At 38.9% G+C, this 24,867-nt stretch overlaps 1 protein-coding gene across 1 annotated transcript; it reads right to left on the bottom strand.

Annotated features, from left to right (window-relative positions):
* Positions 1 to 4,239: 4,239 nt before the first annotated feature.
* EIF5A2 (eukaryotic translation initiation factor 5A2) lies at positions 4,240 to 24,416 on the bottom strand. Its single transcript, XM_049867736.1, has 5 exons — positions 24,284 to 24,416; positions 23,430 to 23,629; positions 22,606 to 22,710; positions 12,697 to 12,828; positions 4,240 to 8,924 (listed from the first exon to the last, which is right to left on the bottom strand). The coding sequence occupies exons 2-5, from the start codon at positions 23,592 to 23,594 to the stop codon at positions 8,865 to 8,867; spliced, it is 462 nt and encodes a 153-aa protein (XP_049723693.1). The 5' UTR covers positions 23,595 to 23,629; positions 24,284 to 24,416; the 3' UTR covers positions 4,240 to 8,864.
* Positions 24,417 to 24,867: the final 451 nt, after the last annotated feature.

Raw genomic sequence — 24,867 nt, 5'->3', positions numbered from 1 at the left:
TATCTGATGTTTCCTCAAATAAACTGATGTCAAAGGATTTATCTTCAGTCTCACTAATTCTGACCTCCATTCCTCAATTCAGCTCCTATGACCATCTATTAAGTTGTCTACTTCTGAAATTTTATTGTTAATTTTTTGGATTTTTAGCTGTTGTCTCTCTATGATTCCAAGCAGCCTGTTAAATTTATTATCATTCTGTTCTTGTATTGTTTTCTGAATTCCTCTGTTGCTTTGTCTGTGTGTTCTTTGGCTTGGCCTGAGTTTTGCCTGATCTCCTTCCTGATCTCTTGAAGAGCTCTGTATATTAATCTTTTGAATTCTAAGTCCAGTAATTCCAAGACCTTCTCTTCCTCTGAAGGTTTCCTGATTCTTTGTTTTGGTCACTTGCTGGAGGTATCATGACCTGTTTATGTGATTTGGTATCAACTGTTGTCTCTGAGCCATCAATAAGTTATTATATTTATTATATATTTGCTTACCATGTCCTAGTTTTTTGTTGTTTTGATATGCCAAGTAGGTTGGGTGTGTGATCTACTTTGGTTATTCATATCTTTGAAGCTCTTATGTCTTGTCACCAGGAGGTGAAAGCAGCTACTTAGTGTGTGAGCCCAGGAGTCTTTTCACTTTTCTTGTGTGGATGCAGCCCAGGTGTCCAGGTCATCAGTCACCAAGTATGTATTGCAGACCGTCACCTACAGTCCTAGATGGGCAAGGATGAATAATGGCATTTGGAGCAGGCACAGAAATCTGGCTCCAGTAGGGGACTATGTGCTGAGTAAGGCAGGAGCTGATGGATGGACCTGAGTGCCTGGGTAAAAGGCATTTCCCTATTCGCTAGAGCACGTAGGTGGCTGGGTTTTGCATTTGGACTTTGAGCACCCAATGCTATTGGTTGTTACAATTGGGAGGCACCACTTATTCTCAGACCTCTGTTGGTGGCTGGATGGAATGGGTAATATTGCCAGTCCTCGGGTCCCTGATGTGGGTGGGTGAGGGTCCTGCTCAATGGGCAGGACAGTCTCAAATGTCATGAATCTGCACCCCCTCTCCCCCGGCTTCTGCAGTTGAAAATAGACTTCAGGTATTTGCCCTGTTTTTCTATGCTAATGAGGACCTGCGCTGTTGAAGTGGCTCACACAGATCTAGGCAGGGGTGATGGACATTAGAAGTCTGTGGACCCATTATGCCAGTGTCTAGGCATAGGGGCAGTGCCTGTGCTGAGTTGCCTGCTTAGGCGGCATGGCAGTTTTTTAAAGCTGCAAGACTGATTTGGGCAAAGACAGTCCTGAGTTCCCAGCTTAGGGGGCTTAGCATTAATGACAGCCTGCGGTGTTCAATCAGCCCACACAGGTCTAGGCAGGGGTGAAGAGTGCTATAAGTCCATGGAGCCCTTATGCCAGTGCCCAGGCAAAGGGGGAGTGCCTGCCCTGAGTTCCCGGCATAGGGGCTTGGCTTTTTTTTTTTTTCCTAAAGCGGCAAGAATAGTTTGGGCATGGGTAGGCCTTAGTTCCGGCTTAGGTAGTGTGGCATTTGTTGAATACTGCCAGAGCCGGGCAGGGAGGAGGATGGGTGAGGGGAAAATGGTACTTCTCTGCTGTGAAAGTCCTGGAGAGGGGGACATTATTTTGACCCCGTGAGGTAGGACAAGGACCTTCCTCCAGAGCCCATGGAGAGGTCTGTGGTCTGGCTGGAAGGGCAGAAGAGAGGCGGCAGGGGGAGGGGGTTGGTGGATGAAGGCAGGGGCACAGGGGGCTACATGGAGGAGGGCAATAGGGTGGGTTAATACTGTGGCTCCCGCAGCTGGGGGATGGAGTGGTTCTTGTTACTAGTCACCAGCGGGGTGGGGGTTGTAGGAGGGTGCTTCTGTGGTTACCAGGTGAGAGAGTCTGGTTTCCTCCTTGAGTTGCGGCCAACAAATGTGGTCTTACTTAGCACTGGGTGTGTCCATGCCGTACCTCTATCTCCTACTGCGAATTCTGTGGAAATGCCTTCCTGTATGCGGGTTGTGGGCTCTATTCCAAGATGGCCTCGCTGAGTCATGCTGCTTGGCTGGGAATTTCCACTCTGCATCTCTACTCCTCTGCTGTTTTCTATCAGTTTCTTCTTCTCAGTGTCTTCAAATTTAATATTTCATCCCTTCCAGGATTGACATCCATTTTACTTGGTTTTTTAGGTCTTCGTTGCAGCAGGATGGCTTAGTGTGTCCGACTAGTCCGCCATCTTGGTCCCTGCACCTCCCCTACTTCATTGATACCTGTGTTTATCTTTCCTCCTTTGTGCTTCCCTTTGGTTTGTTCGCTGTTATTTTTGTTTGACTTAGAACTTTAGTTCATTTATTTCATTCTTTCATTTTCATTCATAGAGGTGGTTGGGCTATGAATTTCAGATGGCTGCTTTAAATGTATTACATAGATTGTGATATGTATTGTTTACATCATCTTTCAGCAACTCATTGTATTTCACCTTTCACCACAGAGTTGTGTAATAAAACCATTGCTATTCAGTTGATTCTGACTCATAGCAACCAAATAGGACAGAGTAAAACTGCCCCATACAGTTTCCAAGGAGTGCCTGGTGGATTCGAACTGCTGACCTTTTGGTTAGCAGCCATAGCTCTTAACCACTATGCCATCAGGGTTTCCAGAGTTGTATAATAGTTTTTTAAATTTCTAGGTGGAAGGGCTTTTTTGTTTTTAATTTCACCGGTATCACAGAGTGTCATTTTTAATATTTTTACTTTAGGTAAACTACAAATGTTCTAATACAGCCTCCCTTTTTTTGAAAGAAAGGTATTCTCTAATATCAGAGTATTAGTGTTCAATGTATATCTAAAAGACTTACCTCATTGATTATATGGCAATTGACATCCAACAATTTAAGTGAAACTCACATAACTGTGGGGAAAAAAATGCACACACCATCAGCATTAGGTAGAGGAACCTCTACTCTCAGAGTTAGAATCTGTGTTGGGGGTCTGATGGCAGTGAAAGTTGCCAAGCCTTTTTGCCACTCCTAGACACTGAAACACGTCACTGTGGTGCTAAGAAGAGCCCATGGCCAAAAAATTTTGACTGAATTTAGAAATAATTCTTAAATTGGACAATGGATTGATGTAACCTTGCTGGTGGATCCTTTTGAGCCAATACACACCTAATGGTTGTAATTGATACTGCTGAATGGTCTGTGATAAGAGGTGTTTTAAGTTCCCAGTAGAGCACACACTTCAGGCAGGCAGTATGGGTTCTAAATGTGGCAATTCCACAAAAGGGGGAGGAAAGGAAGAGACCCAGACCGGCTGTAAGAGACCCAAAACACATACTAGCCTTTTCACTCTTTCTCTTTTTTCTCCCATGCCTCTCTGGGAAACTGGGTTACTTTTATTTGCAAGTGGCAAAGAAAAGTGGGGGATGTAGTGTGGGGGCAGGAGACCATCTGGTGTTTCTCTTACTGCCTAGGCTTGATGGGTCTGAAAGGTTATACTACTGATCATGGATATGAGGTGATCACTTCCAGGTGGTCTTGGCACAGCCCACACATCAAGGGGCAAGAGAGATGTTTTAGGCTGGTACAATGCATACCCAACCCCCCAGTGCCATCGAGTCGATTCTAAGCCCCCTAGTGATGAATCCGACCAGGTGGTACAAGTTAAATATGGTGAGGATTGGCTAAAGGGTTAAGTGGTTGCTGCAGGGACTCATCACACCACTCATGTCACTGTGGAAAGAGCAAAACTCCAGCTGGCGGGAAGAGAACACCTTTGACCCTGGGGGCTCAAGGGTGGGGGAGGTATCATTAACCTCTCTTGGATTAAATCTCTGGAAGGATACCCAGAAAGGGGGAGACGATGGAAAATGTTTTCACTCTCTTATACTGATTGAAATTTGAACCATGTGACTATTTTATGTACTCAAAGAAATTATTAAAAATGCAAAGACAGAAACAAAATTGTACCTATATCTGAAACTAAAATTTAAAAACTAGCATAATAGCTAGGACAGTCTCTAGTCAGAACCTAGAACAAAAACACTAAAAACAAAAGGTAGATTTTCTTTTAACAGTGATGTGCATGTTAACTCATACAACTTTATATTCTAAAAATATTTGTAAAAGACTGTACATAAAAGAATAGTGCAAGCTGTTAAATTAACTTTATTTTTATTTAACATAACTAAAGAAGTTAACAAATATATTTTAATGTAACAAAAAATGTAACTGATGAATTTACCATCTACATTTTAAAGAATTTCAACAATTATTTTCGTATAGCCAAAGTCTTAACATTTGAATTTCATAATTTTTTAAAATGTAAAATGCACAATTATAATATCCATATTACCTATCTTGCAGTTTTAAAGTCTTAGCTAAAACATGAGTCTCTGCAGGTAAACACAAGAGTTCTCCTATGCTGAGGACAAATAAAATTATTACTAATAAAGTGCCGCTGTATTAGACAATGCCATATCAACTACTTCCTTTTTTGGGGGAGGAGGACACGTTTTATTTCAAAAGTACATTAACAGTATTGAACTAGTCATTTTCATTATAATTGTATAGAACTAATACTTGCATATACTTTGTAACAAGCACAAGAGTGCTTATTGATAGTAGACATTAACCACAGTAAAGAATTCCTCTCAAGAAAGATCACAACTGTGACTTATGACAAATGGTACAGTCATCACTAAATATAGTGTTCAGAGTATTTAAAAAGTACAATCTTGAACTAAGATAAACCTAAAGCTACCAATACTGAGAAACAGTTACAAGGACTTTATATTTAAAAAGGAAAAAAAAAAAAAAAACTATTAAAGTAGGTTTCTACCTGTTCTAAGGAAGGGGTGGAGGATAGTGATGGATAGCAACGTTTGGCAGCAAGTACGTTTCTAGCAGGTGAAAGCCTGAAATGCCTTGCTATGTGTTTTCGCACAAGGAAAACGTGCTCATTAGATGTATACAGCACTTTTCAGGCACTTGACCACCCCCTTGGTAGTAAAGTTGATGTTCAGATTTTTTTTCTAATGGAAAACATTAAATTATATAGTGACTTCAAGTCATGTTCCCATGGAACATCTGTGTTCCGTAAACTAAATCCAAATGTTCCCTGCTAAAATCAAATAATGATGCCATATAACCAATTCAGAGAAAAAAAGGTAATAGATTAAACTTCATAGATTCAATTCTCTCAATTTTAAGATTTTCCACCATAAATTTGTCTTAAGCCTTTGTTGCCTATTACTTGTTGGATTGCTAGCAGAAAAAAAAGGCTTGAAAATGATGAAATAGTATACCTAAATAATATTAGAAAATCTGAAACTGTTGATCACGCTTAGTTCAATAACTTGTTCTGTAATGGAAATATGCCCAGTTTTGCTCTTAAACTGCTTAAGAGTCACATTTTCTCATAGTAAATGTGTTCCTAGTTCATATTCTAGAATATGTAAACATTTTAATGTGCCGAAAAGGGCATTATGAATTTTCTATTTGTTGTCCCTAAGTATGTTTGAGAACCACACTACATTAATGTCTGGCTCTAAAACTATCTTTGGGGTCCATGTCAAAGGAATGCTTTCAGGTATATCACTAAGGTTAGGGTTTCAAGATAAGACTATCAAGTTCTATTTTAAAGTGAAAAAATATGGCAAGATTCCAGAACAGGTGTTACTAATGTTTCCATTTTTTTCCCCTAGAATACTTAGTGTGTATTTAAGTATGCTAATATTAAGGATTTTTTATTTGTACGTATCACTGTATTACAATCTGGGAAAATTCTGCAATATACTTTCAGGCAGTTAGCTTTAAAATAATGAAACTTCAGCTCTTAGCACAAACAACCCTGAGAACAATGCATTCAGATTACAGCTCAACTAGAAATACCTAATTGAGAAGCCTTAAAGTACAAAAACAAATTCTGGAAAAGTTGTAAAGAAAAACAAAACAAAACAGTTACCAACATTTTCAGGCACTACCAGACTACAGTACTTTTAAGAGTTGGAAGGACTTTGAAAAAAGAACACGCACACAAAGCTCTGTGTGCACGTGCACACGCTCATATTGTGCTATAATGAAAATCTGTGTCCCCAGACTGTACAGACTAGGCATTTTACTGCAGCATCTCCTATTGCAGATAGCATGCTCCAGCTGCAGGAAGGTTTGGTAAGTAATATAAAGCATTGGTACAGAAGCGTGTACCATATTTGGAAACAGAGTCAAGAGCTTCATTAGCAACATTTTCTTAAGTGACTGGCAGCCCTTGGAGGGGAGTATGAAAGAAACATCATAATTATGCTTATGATGCAAATGCTAAGTCAAAGTAGCAAATGATTTGATCTATTTCAGAGGGTATACAAATTTGTAGCAAATAAGATACAACAGTCTGTCACAGTAGCAATAAAATGTTGTTCCAGAAAGAAACAAAACATTTAACCTATTAATATAATGCTGTACATAAACTGCTGAAATGCCTGCAGACAAAAGTGGTGCATCACTGTATAATCTATCAGCATGACACTCTACATTCTATACATGGTAACTAGAGATATTTAGCATTTACTACAAAAAAGTATAACAAATACTGAAGATCAACTTTTAACATTTCTCTGATGCCAAAAAAGAATGAAGTCACTTCTGTTCTATGTTAAAAAATGTTTCCTGCTTCCTTTTAATACAATTTGTAAAGCTTTACTAAATGAAATATTTTGTTCTAGAGAAACATTCACTGACTTATGTGAAAATAAACAGTCCTATATCTTTAAAATCTATACTTATTATTATACATCACAAGAGTATCTACATTTAATATAGTACACAAAATGAAATATTTATGCATAGCTTTTGCCATTCAAGGTATGAAGACAGAGATGCACTGCTATAATCTGTACACCCTTACACTGCAACTGAACATATATTTATGTGAAGTTTGACAAGTTAGGAAGAACAAGGGCATGCTAATCCGTAATAAATATTAAGCCAGAACACTAGTAATGGTTAACTAGAGCCATATGAATGGCCAGCAAGCAGCACAGACTGGTAACTTTCTAGAATTCCTGTGGGTAACAATGTCAACCAGTAGCAGCTAAGATATGCATTGCAGAGTAACAAAAACTAGAGCAGTATGTAGTAGATATTTAAATAGAATACTGGAAGAATTCAGCCTAATTCCTAATTGTGCTTTAGATGGGCAAAAGCTAAATAAAATGTTACACTAAAAACGATTAACTACAACCACAATATTTCTTGTGCTCTTCAATTCTCCTCCTCTCTCCTTGTACTGTCTTAATTAAAAGTATCTCGCTTCTTCCCCAAATGGTTTTGATGAGGCGAATACAAGATTTTAAAGCATGGACAAATTAAGCAACTAAAACCATGGGATCTTCTGCTCCTAATGCTATTTCCAGTCACTGATCAGATCAGTTACAGCAGCATATATATTTTCCTCTAGATGACGGGAACAAAGGCCATTTAGAGGTCAAGGCATGTTGGGAGAAGTCTCACAACAAGTCTTAAGAGAATCAAGGTATTACTGAAATAGTGATTTTGTTCTACATTTGACTCCCATATAATGATTGTTATTGGGTCTAAGGTCCTCACAAACACTGTAACAATGTCTAGATTTGGCAATAAAATATATATGATCCAAAAGACAAAAGAGAAATGCAGGTATCACTGAAAACACCTTTTAAAATAATTAGGTTTATAGAATTTTTCCCTAGTTATGTTTCATACCAGTAACTGAATTAAGTCACGTGACAATCAAAAAAATGTATATAGTTCTTAAAATAAATAATTATAACATAGAGTAACATTTCTTCCATGATTTACTTTCATTTTAGAAAAAAACATACATAAATTTAACAAACCTTCCAAATCAATTTAAAGTAAGAATTTCCAGTTTTTGTCTGACAAAATATTTTAACGTCAAAATAATCTACTTACAAATGGTTAGAAAGGAGTGATTGCTGATAAATACTAACACTTATTCAATGTGGTTGGAAAAAAGCACTGCATAGTGTCCTGTAAAGCAGGTTACTCCTCTACGTATAGAGAGAACGAGAGAATGACACCAAGAAATGGAAAACAAAAGTTAAACGCACACACAAAAGGCAACTTCCTATTTTTCATGTTGATTACAAAAAGGCCTCGAATAAAAACATATAGCTTTAACCAATCCTCTTTGCCACTGTCCCTTGTGTCTTTTTCACAATTGAACTTAAGAATATTCACCCAACAGTGCAATGCTATCAACCACAAGCAGGTACTAAAACCATATAAGGTTATATTAAGTCTGCCAACAATTTGGCAAATAGAACAACCAAGATAATACAGGTGGTTGCACATGGCCACCAAGGTAACTGACAATTTTTGATAACATGATTTTTTGTTTATCTTAAAGATTTGTGCTTGCCACACACAGACTGAAAATGTGACAATTCCTATCCATAAATCTATTTATTCTCTGATATTAAGTCTGAAATTAATACAGAACAATTCAACTTACATGTGGTACTTCAATACCACTAGATGCTACATTATTTAAAACCCTGGTTTATCATTTAACTAAAATTCAGGAACGATTTGCTCAGATAAAGCACATCTGCTAAAGCTACCTTGTCTTTTTCTTGGACTCACATACTGAAAACCACAGGAATGTTACAGGAAACACACCTACAAAATTAAAAAACGGAATTATACATCTTAATTATTTTTTTAAATTGCCAATTCCCTGCAAAACTAACGCAGCACAATTTCAAAACAAAAAGAAATGAGGTTGCTTATGAAGGCCATAGCTTTGGTGACAACTGAGAACCAAACTTTAGATCTGCAGTTGATCCAGACCTAAACAGTCTGCTCATGCCTGGTGATTCCATTTATTTGCAGGGCTTTATGGCTACAGCATATTCTTCACTCATCGCACACATTACAGACACCTGGAAGGAAAAATGCAAGCCAAAAATTATTCAGAAGATAGTAAGTATATAAATACCAAGTGTATTTAATTCATTGTATACTATATATTTGAGGATATTTTGTAGGGGTCCTCAAAGACCAAATAATCTACTTCCATTAGTTTTCTAAAGTAAAATCTGAGTAAGAGCTATAAATCTTTTGACACTTATTAGCTGTTACACTCTTGAAAGTTATAACAAGGATTGAATCTCCTTTACTCCTTAGCACTCTCAGGGCATCCCTTTTGTCATCCTCAAAAACAGCTGAGATGCAGATCTTTAAAGCGAGTATGAGACTGAACCCTGCCTCTGTCCCAGTAAAGGAACCTCCATACGTTCTTTGATAATGGGCTCTGAGGGCTTCAAGGAAAAAAATTCCTTATATCTACTGGAGAATTCTACCAAACATTCAGAGAAGAGCTTACACCACTACTACTCAAACTATTTCAGAACATAGAAAAGGAAGCAATACTTCTGAATTCATTCTATGAAGCCAGCATAACTCTGATACCAAAACCAGGCAAAGACACCACAAAAAAAAAAAAAAGAAAATTACAGACCAGTATTCCTCATGAATATAGATGCAAAAATTCTCAACAAAATTCTAGCCAATAGAATTCAGCAGGATATCAAAAATACAATACACTACAACCAAGTAGGATTCATACCAGGTATGCAAGGATGGTTTAACATTAGAAAATCAATCAACATAATCCACCACATAAATAAAAGGAAAAGAATCACATGATCATCTCAACATGGAAAAGGCATTCGATAAAGTCCAAAACCAATTCCTGATAAAAACTCTCAAAATAGGTACAGAGAGAAAATTTCTCAACATAATAAAAGGCATATATGTAAAACCAATGGCCAACATCATTCTTAATGGAGAGGGGCTGAAAACGTTCCCCTTGAGAACAGGAACAAGACAAGGATGCCCTTTCTCACCACTCCTATTTAACGCTGTGTTGGACAAGAAACAGAAATAAAGGGCATCCAAATTGGTAATGAAGAACTTAAACTCTCCCTATTTGTGGATGATTTTTTTTTACTATACATAGAAAACATAAGACTCCACGAGAAAACTACTGGAACTAATAGAAAGATTCATTGGAGTAACAAGATAGACATACAAATATCAGTTAGATTTCTATATACCAATAAAGAGAATGATGAAAAGGAAATCAGGAAAACAATACCATTTATAATAAGCCTCTAAAAAAAATAAAATATTTGGGAATAATTCTAACCAGGGATATAAAAGACCTATACAAAGAAAATTACAAAACACTACTGCAAGAGCTCTACATAAATGGAAAAATATACCATGCTCATGGATAGGCAGACTCAACATTGTAAAAATGACAATTCTACCCAAAGTGATTTACAATTCAATCCTGATTCAAATGCCAACATTCTTTACAAAGATGGAAAAATTTATCATTGTATGGAAAGGCAAGAAGCCCCAAATAACTAAAGCACTAAATACAGTAGGAGGACTCGCACTACCTGACCTCAGAACCTACTATAAAGCTACGGTAGTCCAAACAGCCTGCTACTGGTACAAGAACAGATATATTGACCAATGGAACAGAACTGAGAACCCAGATGTAAATCCATCCACCTGTGGTCACCTGATCTTTGACAAGGGCCCAAAGTCCATCAAATGGGGGGGAAAAAAAAAACCAAAAGGCAGTATTTTTAACAAATCGTGCTGGCAAAACTGGATGACCATCTGCAAAAAAATGAAACAGGACCCATTCCTCACACCATATACAAAAACTAACTCGAAATCCATCAAAGACCTAAATATAAAGACAAAAACCATGAAGTTCATAGAAAAAAAAATAGGATCAATGCTTGAGGCCCTAATACATGGCACTAACAGGATACAAACCACAACGAACAATACACAAGCTCCAGAGGATAAGCTAGATAACTGGGATCTTCTAAAAATTAAACACCTATGCTCATCAAAAGACTTCATCAAAAGAGTAAAAAGAGAACCTACAGAATGGGAAAAAATTTTGGGCTATTACAAATGAGGCAAAAGTCTAATCTCTAAAATCTACAAGAAAAGCCAACACCTCTACAACAAAAAGACAAATAATCCAATTAAAAAATGGGCAAAGGAAATCAACAGACACTTCACCAAAGAAGACATTCAGGAGGCCAAGAGACACATACGGAAATGCTCATGACCTCTAGCCACTACAGAAATGCAAATCAAAACCACAATGAGGTATCATCTCACCACAGGATTACTGGCACGAATCAATAAAAGAGGAAATAACAGATGTTGGAGAGGCTTCAGGGAGATCGGAACTCTTATGCACTATGGGTGAGAATGCAAAATGACACAACCATTTTGGAAAATGATATGTTGCTTCCTTAGAAAGCTAGAAATAGAAATACCATATGATCCAGCAATCCCACTCCTAGGAATATATCCTAGAGAAATAAGAGTTGTCACATGAATAGACATATGCACACCTATGTTCACTGCAGTATTGTTCACAACAACAAAAAGATGGAAACAATCTAGATGCCCATCAACAGACGAATGAACTGTGATACATACATACAATGGCGTATTATGCAACGATAAAGACCAACGATGAATCTGTGAAGCATCACGTAACATGGATGCATCTGGAGAACATTATGCTGAGTGAAATAAGTCAGTCACAAAAGTACAAATACTATATGAGACCACTACTGTAAATACTCATGAAAAGGTTTACATACAAAAAGAAACAATCTTTGATGGTTATGAGGGAGGGAAGGGGTGGGGATGGAAAACCACTTAATAGACAATAGATAAGTAGAAACTTTGGTGAAGGGTAAGAGAGTACAGAGTACTGCGGAAGCCAGCACAACCTGTACAAGGCAAGGTCATGGTAGCTCCATAGACACATCCAAACTCCCAGAGGGACCTAATTGCTGGGCTGAGGGCTGTGGGCACCATGATCGTGGGGATTATCTAGCTCAATTGGCATAACATAGTTAATAAAGAATATGTTCTACATTCTACTTTGGTGAGTTGCGTCTGGGGTCTTAAACGCCTGTAAGCAGCCATCTAGGATACTCCACTGGTCTCACCCCTTTGGGAGCAAGGGAATAATGAAGAAAACTAAAAAAAAAAAAAAGGGAAAGATTAGTCCAAGGGACTAATGGACCACATCTACCACAGCCTCCACCAGACTGAGTCCAGTACAATGAGATGGTGCCAGGCTACCACTGTTCTGACAAGGAGCACAATAGAGCGTCCTGGACAGAGCTAGTGAAAAATGTAGAACAAAACTGTAACAGAGACTGGAGAAACCCTGGACACCGTTTCAGCTCGGTAATGAGGTCACTCCTGAGGTTCCCCCTTCAACCAAAGATTGAACAGTCCCATGGAACAAAACAAGACTAAAGGGCACACCTGCCCTGTGGCAGGGACTGGAAGGTAGGACAGAACAGGGAAGCTGGTAATAGGGATCCCAGGGTTGAGAACGGAGAGTGCTGACATGTTGTGGGGTTGTTAACCAATGTCACAGAACAATGTGTGTACTGTTTGATGAGAAGCTAGTTGTTCTGTAAATTTTCACCTAAAGCAAAATCAAAAAAAGGAAAAAACTGCCTCATAAAGAACATTTCCCAGTATTTCAGTAAGACTGAAAAACTACATTTCATATATATTTTATTCCTATCAGTTTAGGTTGAAGTTTTTATAAAGTGGTTTTAAAAAACAACCTTCCCATGTCTTTACCTGTACGTCTTCACCTGCATTGTATTTTCCTTCTATCTCTTTGCCTAGTTCACCTTCTGGCAACTTAAGATCCTCACGAACTTCACCAGTTTCTGTCAGCAGGGAAAGGTAACCATCCTGAATGCATATCAGCTATTAGAAGAAATTATATAATTTGCACTGATTAGATTTACTCTTTTGTAGTATTTACATAAATTATAATTCATATTAATTTATATAAGCACACCAAACCAAAAAAAAAAAAACCAAACCCACTGCCTTCGAGTGGATTACTGACTCATAGTGACCCAATAGGACAGAGTAGAATTGCCCCTACAGAGTTTCCAAGGAGTGCCTGGTGGATTCCAATCACTGACCTTTTGGTTAGCAGCCGCAGCTCATAACCACTACGCCACCAGGGTTTCCATATATGCACAGAAAAATACATAAATACATTATTGATGTTTAAAACTGCTAAAAATATGAAAGTATAAACTATGTATAGAAGTGTAAGTTCCCTCCTCCCTGAAGCCCCCCAATCTTTGTGTTATTATACAGGTTAGGCTTCATTAGAACGCGTCCTGAAGCATTTACAACATTATATACACAATGCAAAAATAATTGCTTTTTTAAAAAACATAGATGTATTTTTCAGTAAGTTACTTTATTCATTTAATATGTCTTGGAAATCTCTCCAAATCAGAAAATATAAACCTACTTCAGCATCTTAAACCCCGTATCTTTACTAAATTCACCCACTGTAAACATTTAAGCACATGTGCGCTCTCTCTCTCTATATACATACATGTATGTGTATATATACACACACATTATACCTGCAATATATAAAGTACATATTATACACATTCTTATTTTTACTGAACCATTTGAAAGTTCAAAAGATCATGACTCTAGCAATAAGGACTTCAGCGAGGACAAACTTTTACATAACCACACTTCTATTTTCAAAATCAGGAAATTTAGTGTTAACACAATATTATTTAATATATAGCCACTATACACAACTGCATGCACATGCTGTAACTGATTTAACCATTTTCCCATTAATGGGCATAAAAGTTGTTTTCAGTTTTTCACTATTAACATGTGTTTTATAATTACCAACAAAGTGGAAAATTTTTGGTTTCCAACTCACTGCTAGCAATGCTAGACTTTTTTTTTTTTTTTAAGACAAACACTGACTTCTTGAAGACATTAATAAAATAAACCCAGTCATCAAACTAATCTGGAAAAAGGTACAGTTTTTATATAAGCAAATTTCTTATATCACAGGCGTGAAGAAACAGCCAACCCCCATTCATTTATTCCAAAGGCGTGTATACCATCACTGTGACTAGAACTCTTAATAGGCTTTATAAACGGCAACCTTCCCAAATACCAGCTTTTAAATTTTTTTTCAGAATAACAGCTTCTATAATTAATACATACAAAAGGAGTCAACAACATGCTCCTGACCCCTTTCACCACTACGACACAGCACAGGATGCTGTAGCATTAAGACATTCAAAGCTCTCCACTATGGCAGTGCCAAATCTGGCTATGGCTTCCCACAGAAATGCCACCTACCACAGGAGATTTGAGTTTTTGTACACCACTTCTTATCCCCCAAACAATAAACACCCAATTCCTTATATAAAGCAACAACAGCCTTTAATTTACTCAAACATTTGCGGGGTGGTTGGTGGAACAGTGGGGAGCAAGAGGGCTGAGGTATAAATGCTTATAGGACGGATCTGATTTCTGCTCTTTGAGCAATTCCCTCAGGTAGAATTTGTCTGTGTCAAGAGTTAAAGGCTCACACTGCCATTAGTGACTGAAACATAGAAGCCAAATGATAACACTTGTATTTTGATATTTACTTATATAATGGTGGTACTTTATTTTTTAAGAGTTAAGATTTCATAAAGTAAACCGTGGAATGAAATATGTACATCATTTCAAATACAAAACCATAGAAACATTAAGAATCTAATAAAACAACATATTTATAAACATTTAACATATTAAAATAAATTGCTCTATAAAATAAAATTGAAGTATTCAGAAACAAAGCTACAGAAAATAATAAAAATAAATTTTCTGCTTTTAAAATTATTAAAAAAATCAATTTATAGAAAAGTTACAAGAATGCAATGAAACCCCGTATCTTTACCTAAATTCACCCACTTTTAACATTTAACCACATGTGCTCTCTCTCTATACATACATGTATGTGTGTATACAGATATACACACACACATTATACCTGCAATATATAAAATACATATTATACACGTTCTTATTTTTACTCAACCACTTGAAAGTTCAAAAAAGATCATGACTTCAGTGAGGACATACTTTTACATAACCACAGTTCCATTTTCCAAATCAGGAAATTTAATGTTGACACAATATCATTTAATATATAGCCACTATTCAAATTTTGCCAATTGTCTCAACACTGGCTTTGATAGCAACTTTTCCCAATTCCAGAGTCATGCCTTGCATTTATTTGGCTGACAGGTCTGTTCACTCTCTTTTAATTTGGAACAATTCCTCACACTTTATCTTTCATGACATGACATTTTTGAAGAGTAGAGGCTCACTGTTTTGTACAATGTTCCTCAGTTTGGGTTTGTCTGTTTCCTCATGATTCAGGTAATGCATCTGTGGCAGGAATACCACATAAAATGATGTGTCCTCAGAGTATCACATCAGGAGGCAAATGATGTCAATTTATGCCACTACTGGTAGAGTTAACCTTAATCACTTGGCTAAGGTGGTTATCTTCCATTTTTCTGGCAGGTTCCCTCATTCATCTCATAGCAACCCAACAGGACAGAATAGAACTGCCCTATAGGTTTCCAAGGCTGTAAATCATTATGGAACAGACTGTCACATTGTTCTCCCACACAGTGGCTGGTGGGTTCGAAATGCTGACCAAAAAGGTTAGCAGCTGAGGGCATAAACAGTGTACCACCAGGTCTCATGGCAATCGGTTTGGGTTTTTTTTGGTTAAAAGCACCTTTTACTCCTGTATAATCTGCAATCTTAAAAAAAAAGCCAATTGTGTCATTGTTGAGTCTCAAGCATATTCTTGTGCAATTTTGTCCATCTTCTCTCAAAGCCCTGACTTTGAGAGTTGGAAGGAGAGGATGGTGAGAAGACAGTTTCAACAGTTAATTCTAAATATTTTCTTCTCATCATTCATCTTTAAACATGCTACTGATTTGATTACTTTGAGATATTTTTGAACAATTTTTGGGGGGGAAGGTAGTAAGTATAACTTTTTGTTAGTAGCAAGCAGAGAGACAGATGAGAGAAAGCAAGGTCAGAAAACTTGTAGCAGAGGTGACAAGCTCGAGGTGGTGTACCAGCTTGTTGCTGATTGACACACAAAATATAATTAAAAAATACTAGAACCAGAATGTAGTATCTATTAGTTTCTAACAAGAGAAACTAGGGCTCTTTGGAAAAATGGATAATTTCAGATGTAGGACAGGAAGCATACAAAATGTACCTGGAACAAGCTATTATACTTGAAGATAATGAAGCTATCAAAGACCACTAGGACCATACCAAAGGGACCCAGGTATTAATTTGAATAATGCTCAGTGGTCGAAGAGAGAACAGCTTGCAAATTGATGAGGATAATAACTATAATGGATTGAAACACGTATGTTTAAATGCTCAAGTTCACAGAAAAAAACATTTCCTTACTTATTTTCAGTGGACACTGGGAATAAGCTTATTTTGAAAAGTTGTAATTAAAAGGAAAAAATGAAGCATTAATAATCTTTCCTATACATATAAACTCGGGGGCGTAGTGGCTAAGCGCTACGACTGCTAACCACAAGGTCCGCAGTTCGAATCTACCAGGCGCTCCTTGGAAACTCTATATGGGGCAGTTCTACTCTGTCGTATAGGGTCACTATGAGTCAGATCTGACTTGATGGCAACGGGTTTGGTTTACACACACAAACACACTGTACCTCTGGGTAAACTAAAAATTGATGAGGGGGAAGTTTATAAAATTATTCTGGCTAAAAAAAAAAATGACAGATCATTATGTCATCTCCCCTAATTAATTAACGCATTGAGGCAACGATCAGAAATCTTTTAATGTCTCAAAAAGAAAAAGAGACAGACTCATTTACCTGATGGTTGCACAGAACATCCCCTATGGAGTACTCTTGTTTAAAAAAAAAAGAAAGAAATAAAAATCTACCCTGAATCTGACCAAACCTCTACATCTAATTACCAATTTTCAGGAAATACAAGGGACAGAGGAAATACAATCAGCAAAATCCAGACTGTGGGGAAGTCCACAGAACAAATGATCCAGTTTCTTCATCAAAAAATTACAACGCAAAAGGAGTAATCAAGTGAGAGAGTGAGCGAGTGAGAGAATAAATGAATATGGGAAAGGGCGAGAGGGAAGCTGAGTGCACCTGTGAGAGATATGAATCTATAGATTAAAATAGATTTAAGACATACAGCAACCAACTTCAACGTGTGGATCTTAGGTCCTAATGTAGACAAGCTATAAAACAAAAACAACCATCACACTCATACAAAACAAAAACAAAAAAAAAAAAGGGAGGGGGGACAATTAGGAAAATGTAAATACTATTTGAATACTTGATATTATCATTATTAATTTTTAGGTGTGATAATGTTTTGATTTTAGAGTTCTTTTAGAGATGCATAAAAAATACTTGCACATGAAATGACATAGTACCTGGAATTAGCTTCAAAATAATGCGGAGGTAAAGAGTAAAGGGAAGAAAAAACAGGTGGTAGAAGGACAGACGTAATAAGACGGCCCATGTATTGGTAACTGTCGAAGCTAGGTGATGAGTATGTGGAATTCATTATACTTTGAAAATTTCCATATTAAAAAAAGGCATGGTATCTCTGAATTCCAGAAACTGCACTGTAACCACTAAATGCTGAGGCACAGGGAGTTGCAGAACACATGAACTGAAAGGAAAGGGGGAGGGGAGTTAGTGACAGACATGCCACGGGGAGCTGCAGGTTCTGCCTAAAATGTAGTCAGAATAAGAAAGGAATTGCAGAGAAGTTTTCTGGCCTGTGTTTGCACTACTGGTACGTAACATAAGGCTGGAGAAGGCATATTATCAGCACAGGTGCCTTCTTAATCCTAATCTCTGAATTTAATTTTGTTTCTCCATCCACTTCAAAGCAACCAGACTTGTTTAGGTGAGGACTAACCCTTTCTCCTCCCCTTCCTTTTGTTCTTCTAGCACTTCCAACCTACTTCTTTAGAGCTGCTGGTTCCCGGTAGAGACTGAATGTTGGATCGTTATTATTACACAACCTAAGCAGATCACACCATCATGAACTGGGGGATTATCTGACCCGCCAAGCTATGAAGCTGAGTACACAGAGCAGCAGCGCTCTTATCACACATGTGAGGGCGGCATAAATGAGATCACTTTGAGCACATCCTCAAGGCACAAACACACTGAGTGGTGGCTCAGACTCAGAAAGCACCTTGTCCTGCCACTTTGACGTTTCTTATTTTTTGAGAAAAAATGTATTCCTGAGTAATTTGATTTTTTAAGTAAAGGAAATCATACTATACAGGTGATTCTGTACCGTGCCTGCTGTTTTTTTTGAGGGTCATGATATATTTGGGGGATCTTTTTTTTCAATTCATCCCAAAGCCTTCATGGGCATCATGTGGACTAAGGGAAAAAAGAATTCAGAACGGTTTCTACATGATTATGCATGGTATAATGGCACCACTCAGAGGTGGCCCTCAAAGACAGGAGAGATGGAATGAGCAGAACATCAAGCACGGGTCCTGGAAAAAGATAGAAGAGAGGTTTGGGTTTATACCGATTTTGAGCAATGGCTAAGAGTTTGGCTGGAAGGTCAAGGACACTGAAAGAACAAGATGGGGAAACTGCTGACAGTGAGCTCTAGGCAAGTGGCTGTGGACAGACCTATCCAAACAGAATAATATGTTCATATTAATTTGTGCACCAAAGGGCATCTGCTGTAGAGGAGGCTCTAAATAATTAGGCGGACAAGATGAACCTCTGTGGACATCATTTAGCTTTTTTTGTGTATAGCCTCCCCTGTTCTTTCTCAATGAGCTCCACAATACAGGTTTTCTCTGACCAAGGTGAGTCGGACCACAGCCACTACTGAATACTCAACAGTAGAAATCAATGCAATCCCTGACAGGGCACCATTTCCCAAGGGGGAGCAGCGAGCCACCTGGTAACACTGACTCCCTCCATCATGGAAAAGGCAGAGATTTGCGCTTATTCCAACAGATTTTCACTCTACATGTGGATTTGCCCTTTCTGCTCACAGTGCTTCTCTGAAAAGCTCGTCCATGGGTTTACAGAATGCCTCATTCCTGTCATGGTGTGTCTCACACAGCATCACTTCTGACTAAAAACTTAACTTTACAGGCAAAATAATAAGGCAACAGGACACTGGCTAGAGAATTCACTGGTCTGTGTACCCCACAGTCCCCAGATTGCCTGTGGGACATTTTGCTAGGTGACATTTTGTGGACCTAGATCACTGCTTTACAGGTCACAATATATTCCAATATATGGTGCTATTTCTCCTACAGGAAGAATACACAGGTACAAGACCCAAAGGGAGTGGCTCCCCTCACTATTAACCCTAACGATCCTATAACTGTTTGCCTCTTGTCTCTCCAATACTGGGCTCTGCCAGTTTAGAGGTTTTCTATTTCCAGAGAAAAACTTTCTGTCAGGGGACACAAGAGTTCCACAGAACAGGTAAAAATTATTAAAAGAACTTAAGTTCAAGGAATTCACAGCATCAATTCTTTTTGTTGTTCTTTTATTTTAAAGTTGCAACAATAAAAGTCAACACGTATATCCAAATATCCAAAAGGCATATTACTTATTTCAAGTATATACTCAGATTTAATAGTCATAGTTTTGGCAATTCAGCAATAACCAAGAGATCCACAGTACTCTAGTGTGTCCTGTAGTAATGTTTTCCTTCTGGAAAGTGGTCTTCAAATGACAGGCAAAACATTAGTGAATGCAGGGAAGGCTTTCAAGTTGTGGTGTGGTACACAGGAACACAGACTTTTCTAAAGAAATATGATTCGAGAGAATCCTGGGAGTCTGAGCACACATTTCTATATTTAAGAATTTGGGATTCCCAAAGGTGCCTGGGTGCATTTGTATTTTACATCATCACTGAGCCCCTGGCAACCATAACTCTATGAGGACAAGTAATGAAAACTAGCAGTCCTAATCCAAGCTATATCCTGGAATGAAAAAGTCAGGAGACAGTTTTTCTTTCATCCTGAATTTATTTTAAAACACATAAAAATTAAAACTGTAAATAATACATTTCTTTCTTTAAGCAAAGGTTTACTTTTTAATTATTATAATGAAAAGATAAACACATTTCACTTTACCCAACTGGTGAACTGGCACTCAGAACACTGAATTCGGCAAACACAAAGGACTACATGTAGCCAAAGAAAAAAGGAGGAATTTAACCAAGGTGCTTGGGTAAGTGAGTAAAGGCCACCACGGCACATTAAATATAACTGGAAAGTATGAAGAGCTTTTTAGAAATGAACAGGAATGAGCACTCTGTGCTGACTTGATATTGAGGAGTGTACAAATACAGAGTACTTACTCTGCCAAATACTGTTCTAAGTATTAACTAATTAAACCTTACCATCATCCCATGAAAAGCTTATTATTCTCACCCTTATTTTATAAAGAAACAGAGCCAAGAGAGGTTAAGTGACTTGACAACTGAGACCACAGAGCTAGTAAGTGCCAAATCAGAGATGCAGACCTGGTCTGCCTGGCCCCAGTCATCCTCTTACCCGCTCTGCAGTATGGACCACACACCAAGGGCTGGGACTAGGGTGAGGAAAGTGAGACTCATCTTGGGTGCAAAATAACTCCATGATCAAGATAAATAAGTATTTGAATGTAATAAAGAAAAATCAAAATTAATGCAAAAATTCAATGATGAACAAAATTAAAGACAGGATCAGAATTACTAATTTTTCCTTTTGCCTTAAGCTCTAATATGGCTTAGTATTATTACTGGTCCTGTCTTTATTTAAAATTCTGTGCCCAAGGAAGGGCTATATATATCCATATATATCACTTGCCTTGCCCTACTCCCAGTCCTACTCTATATCATAATAAAACCCAAACCAAATTTTTCCTTTATGCTAAATTTTGAGCTCCAATCAGCGGCTGGCTAACTTGATGATAGTATTAATTATGTGAACTACTGATATCCATCTTTCTGAAATACTCAGTAGGCAAAAGCATCCTAACACTGAATATTCAAAACACTCACATTTTAGGAATGAAAACAGAGAAACCCATTTTTGGCATAAGAAAATTCTATGCTCAGCCGTAATACATACTTGCCACGTTGAATAATCACATACGCATTTAGCAAATGTTTATTGAACACCCACTACCAGAGGCTCCAAGGGAGAAAGATGTGGCAGTCTACTTCCATAGAGATTTACAGCCTTGGAAACCCTATGGGGTTCTGTAAGTCAGAATCGACTCGATGTCAATTGTGTATGTGTCAAGCCTACCTACTAGATTAAAAAAAAAGTACCCCAATAATAACAGAGTGATGAAGTGGAAGTTTTACACAGGAATAAGGGGAGCAGAAAAGAACTACTTTTTGGAATATACCTACTTAGGTACTTATGGAGTACATTTTCTCATTTAATCCTTACATTATTCCTCTTTGGTAGATGGGAAGACAGAGGGTCAGAGAGGTTGAGAAATTTGTCCAAGGTCATCTAGCTATAAAGTGGCAGAACCAGATCTAAACCCCAATCTGCATGACTAAAAAATCCACTTGCTGTTATTATACTAACACAATTCAAATTCTAGACTCCAAAACAACATAGAAAACATTTGTAAGTGGGAAGGTGAAAATATAAAACTGTTTCCCATGGTTAAAACAATGCAAAAATATGTTTGCATATGAACAGAGTAAAAGAAAATCAGGTGGTTGCAGTTGACAACATTCTTTAAATGCTTACACAATATACAGTATAGAAAGAAATGAATTCAAACCAGATACAACGAATCTACGTGTCCATTTTGTGTTTTTCACTATGTAATATGAACAGAAAAGATTTCTCTACATATGGTACGGTTGCTACAGAAATTGAAAACTTTCAAGAAAGGCATTAGTTGTGAGTAATCTGGCTCCTACATCCCATGAGGTCAATTATCTGGTTATTGTCAATAATCCATACCATAAAATACTATGATTAAACATGACTTATAACTTGAACTAAAATTTGAAGTCTATACCTATAATTTAACAAAAGGTTACAGCATGGTCACTGAATAAATACAAAACATACTTTTGTATTTTTTTCACTATATTCAATGACCATGTGCTTTACCCCTTATATTTATGGCTTTCAGCTTATTTTCTTATTTAAGAATAAAAAAATCTGACTCACATCCAATAATACGCAAACTTTGTCGGTGGGAATAGTTTCTTGAGAGTCTTAGGTCTTATCAGTGAGAAGAAATAAAACACCCAGGAGGGAGTTACCTAAATTTGGAATATTTTACAACAGACAGAAGAGTGATTTTACTAAACACTGGATTTATTCAGTTACAACATGTAGTCACTTGCTCTAAGGAATACTAAGTGCTAAACATTTTAAAAATGCAAGAATGTTTAAAAAAAAATCACTAACTACTATAATTTTACAGCACAAGTGTGAAATACCACTATCTATGTCTCCAATTTCTAAGATGGGTGGTGCCTAACGATGGATTAGAAAAAACTTACAAAGCCACTCTTGGGTTTTGTCAGATTACAACTGACAGTAGAAAATATGTGCACCTTTAAGAAGCAAGTATCATTCTAAAAGAAATTAGTACTTACTTGATAATCATTTCTCTTAATATTTGGAACATCCATGTTGTGAGTAGAAGGGCAAATATCTTCATACTTTTTGCCCGTGAAAATATCAATTCCAACAAGGTGAACCTAACAGAGAAGAACAGGAGACCTGTTCAGTCTCTGCCAAGCAGATCACTCAATACACACATCACAGAAGCACAATATCAACGCTGATTACAACAGATTCTTTCTCCACCTTTCAAGGTCATCTAATTTTACTTTCTTAAAAAAATTACAAAGTAGTAGTCATAGAAACTGAGAAACAGTAAACAATTAAACAGTATCATGACACATCAAGACTCAAAATCGGAGAGTCCAGTAATTCAATTTTAAGAGTAGATAACAAAAACTAAGTTAGGTTTCTTAGAATTGTTAGGTCTTCTCATCTGTAAACTGAATAGTTTTTTAAAAAATATTTTATTGTGTTTTTGATGAAGGTTTACAGGGCAGTTTAGTTCCCCAATCAACAATTTCCACACAAATAGTTCAGTGACATTGGTTACAGTCTTCACAATGCATGACACTCTGATTATTTCTGTTCTGGTCTTCCATTACTGACTAGATCTTTTACCTCACTATGATTCAAGAAAGCTTCGATTCCCAGTTAATAAAACATTATAAGGGAGTACGAGAAGAAAATGCTACCTTTCAGTATTCAAAGTAGTAGCTGATCACCCAGTAATTGCGTGTGGAAAAAATGAGCTTATTACAAAATTATAAGTATAAAAACCCCATCATCTGTAATGGAATACAGATGACCAAAATCCCAACGTTAAAGCCGAAGACAGACCTGGAAGGACACTTACCTTGGCATGACCGTGCTTTCCAGTTTTGGAAGTTGACATATCGACTATTTTGCATGGTCGTCCTTTGAGCACCACGAAGCCGTTTTTGCGCAGGGCCGAGCACTGCATAGGGTAAGTGCTGGAAGCCCCAGCATCTCCGGTAGTGAAATCAATTTCCTCCGCCATGGTGGGCTGGGAAGATGGTAGCTTTTCCGAGGGAACTACGCAAAAAGTTTGTATTTGCATTTTAATAACGGCCGTGCAGGCAGGGAAACGAATCATTGCAGACAGCTTACGTGCCAAGCATCAGTTTTGCATTTATTGAACACCCACCCAAGACTAACCGGCACTTTCTAACTCCGGTCTCCACAAACTTTTCTATCCCTTCCTTGGTGGGGAGGTGAGGAAGAAAGTCGCAGAGGAGCTCGCTGGGGGGTGGGCGCTGCGCCACGGGCAGCAAGTCCCGGCACCCACGGCCCCACCGCAGAAGCAGCCAGCGACCTTCCCGCGCCGCGCGGCCCAGCCCTGCTCCGCCGCCTGGATCCCCTCTGCGGGGGGCCCAGCCCAGGCCGCACGTCTCGGCGAAGGATGGGGGATAACTGGACCCGGCCGGCAGCACCTGGTCCTCGGGCAGCGGGAGCGCACCCCACCCTCCGCCCCGCGGCGCCGCCGCCCGGCCGCTCCGGCGCCCCGTGTCACGCCTGCACCCCCGGCTCGACCGGCCCCGCACGGGCCTGAACGCCGGTGGGTCCACGCTCGCCTCCGTTCCCCATCCATCCTCCCTCCTTCCCTCGGTCAGGGCTCGGCTCCGGCCGGCTTCCCCGGCCCTGCCTCGCCCTGGTCCTAGCCCCACCAGCTTCTCCCCATGTCTTCACCTTTCAGCGGAGAAAGAGCGCCTTTCGCCTGCGCACCCGCGCCGGTCCCCACAGCTGCGGCGACGGCGGCGGTGGCGGCCGCGGCAGTTCCAAGGGACGGGGCGGGGCCGCCACACTTTCCACACCCCGGCCTCCCCGCCCTTTCCCGCCCCCACCTCAGCCCCACTTCCGGGATAGGCCCCAGGAGCGTCACAGGCACTGCCCTCTCGGTCTACCATTGGCCAGAAGGTTCCCGAGGCCCCGCCCAGTCACGTGAAGCGCGCCCTGGCAACCCCACGTGCTGCGGATTAGTACACTTCCGGCGTGGAGTGCTCTGTCAGGCGTCCGGCGCTGAGGGTAGATTCGCCCGCAGGGAACTAGCTCCGTCAAACTCTTAGGTTTGTTTCGTTCAAGCCCCAGTCGAAGTTAACGCAGTCCAGTGGGGTCCGAGCCCTGCGCCCAGTAGCCTCTGCCCTGAGGTGCGTGGCGGTTGTCATGTGACGGTTGTCAAAACTCGCGAGGCGCGCGAATTCAGCGGGTGCACCGCGTGGCTGTGCAGGGAACTTAGGGTTCAAGCTTTTGGCCCAAGTTGCCACCCTCATTGG

Source organism: Elephas maximus, chromosome 23, assembly GCF_024166365.1.
Source record: "Elephas maximus indicus isolate mEleMax1 chromosome 23, mEleMax1 primary haplotype, whole genome shotgun sequence".
In the NCBI taxonomy this organism is placed as follows: domain Eukaryota; kingdom Metazoa; phylum Chordata; class Mammalia; order Proboscidea; family Elephantidae; genus Elephas; species Elephas maximus.
The sequence above is the reverse complement of the archived record's forward strand: the minus strand, read 5'-3'. Positions and strand labels throughout refer to the sequence as shown.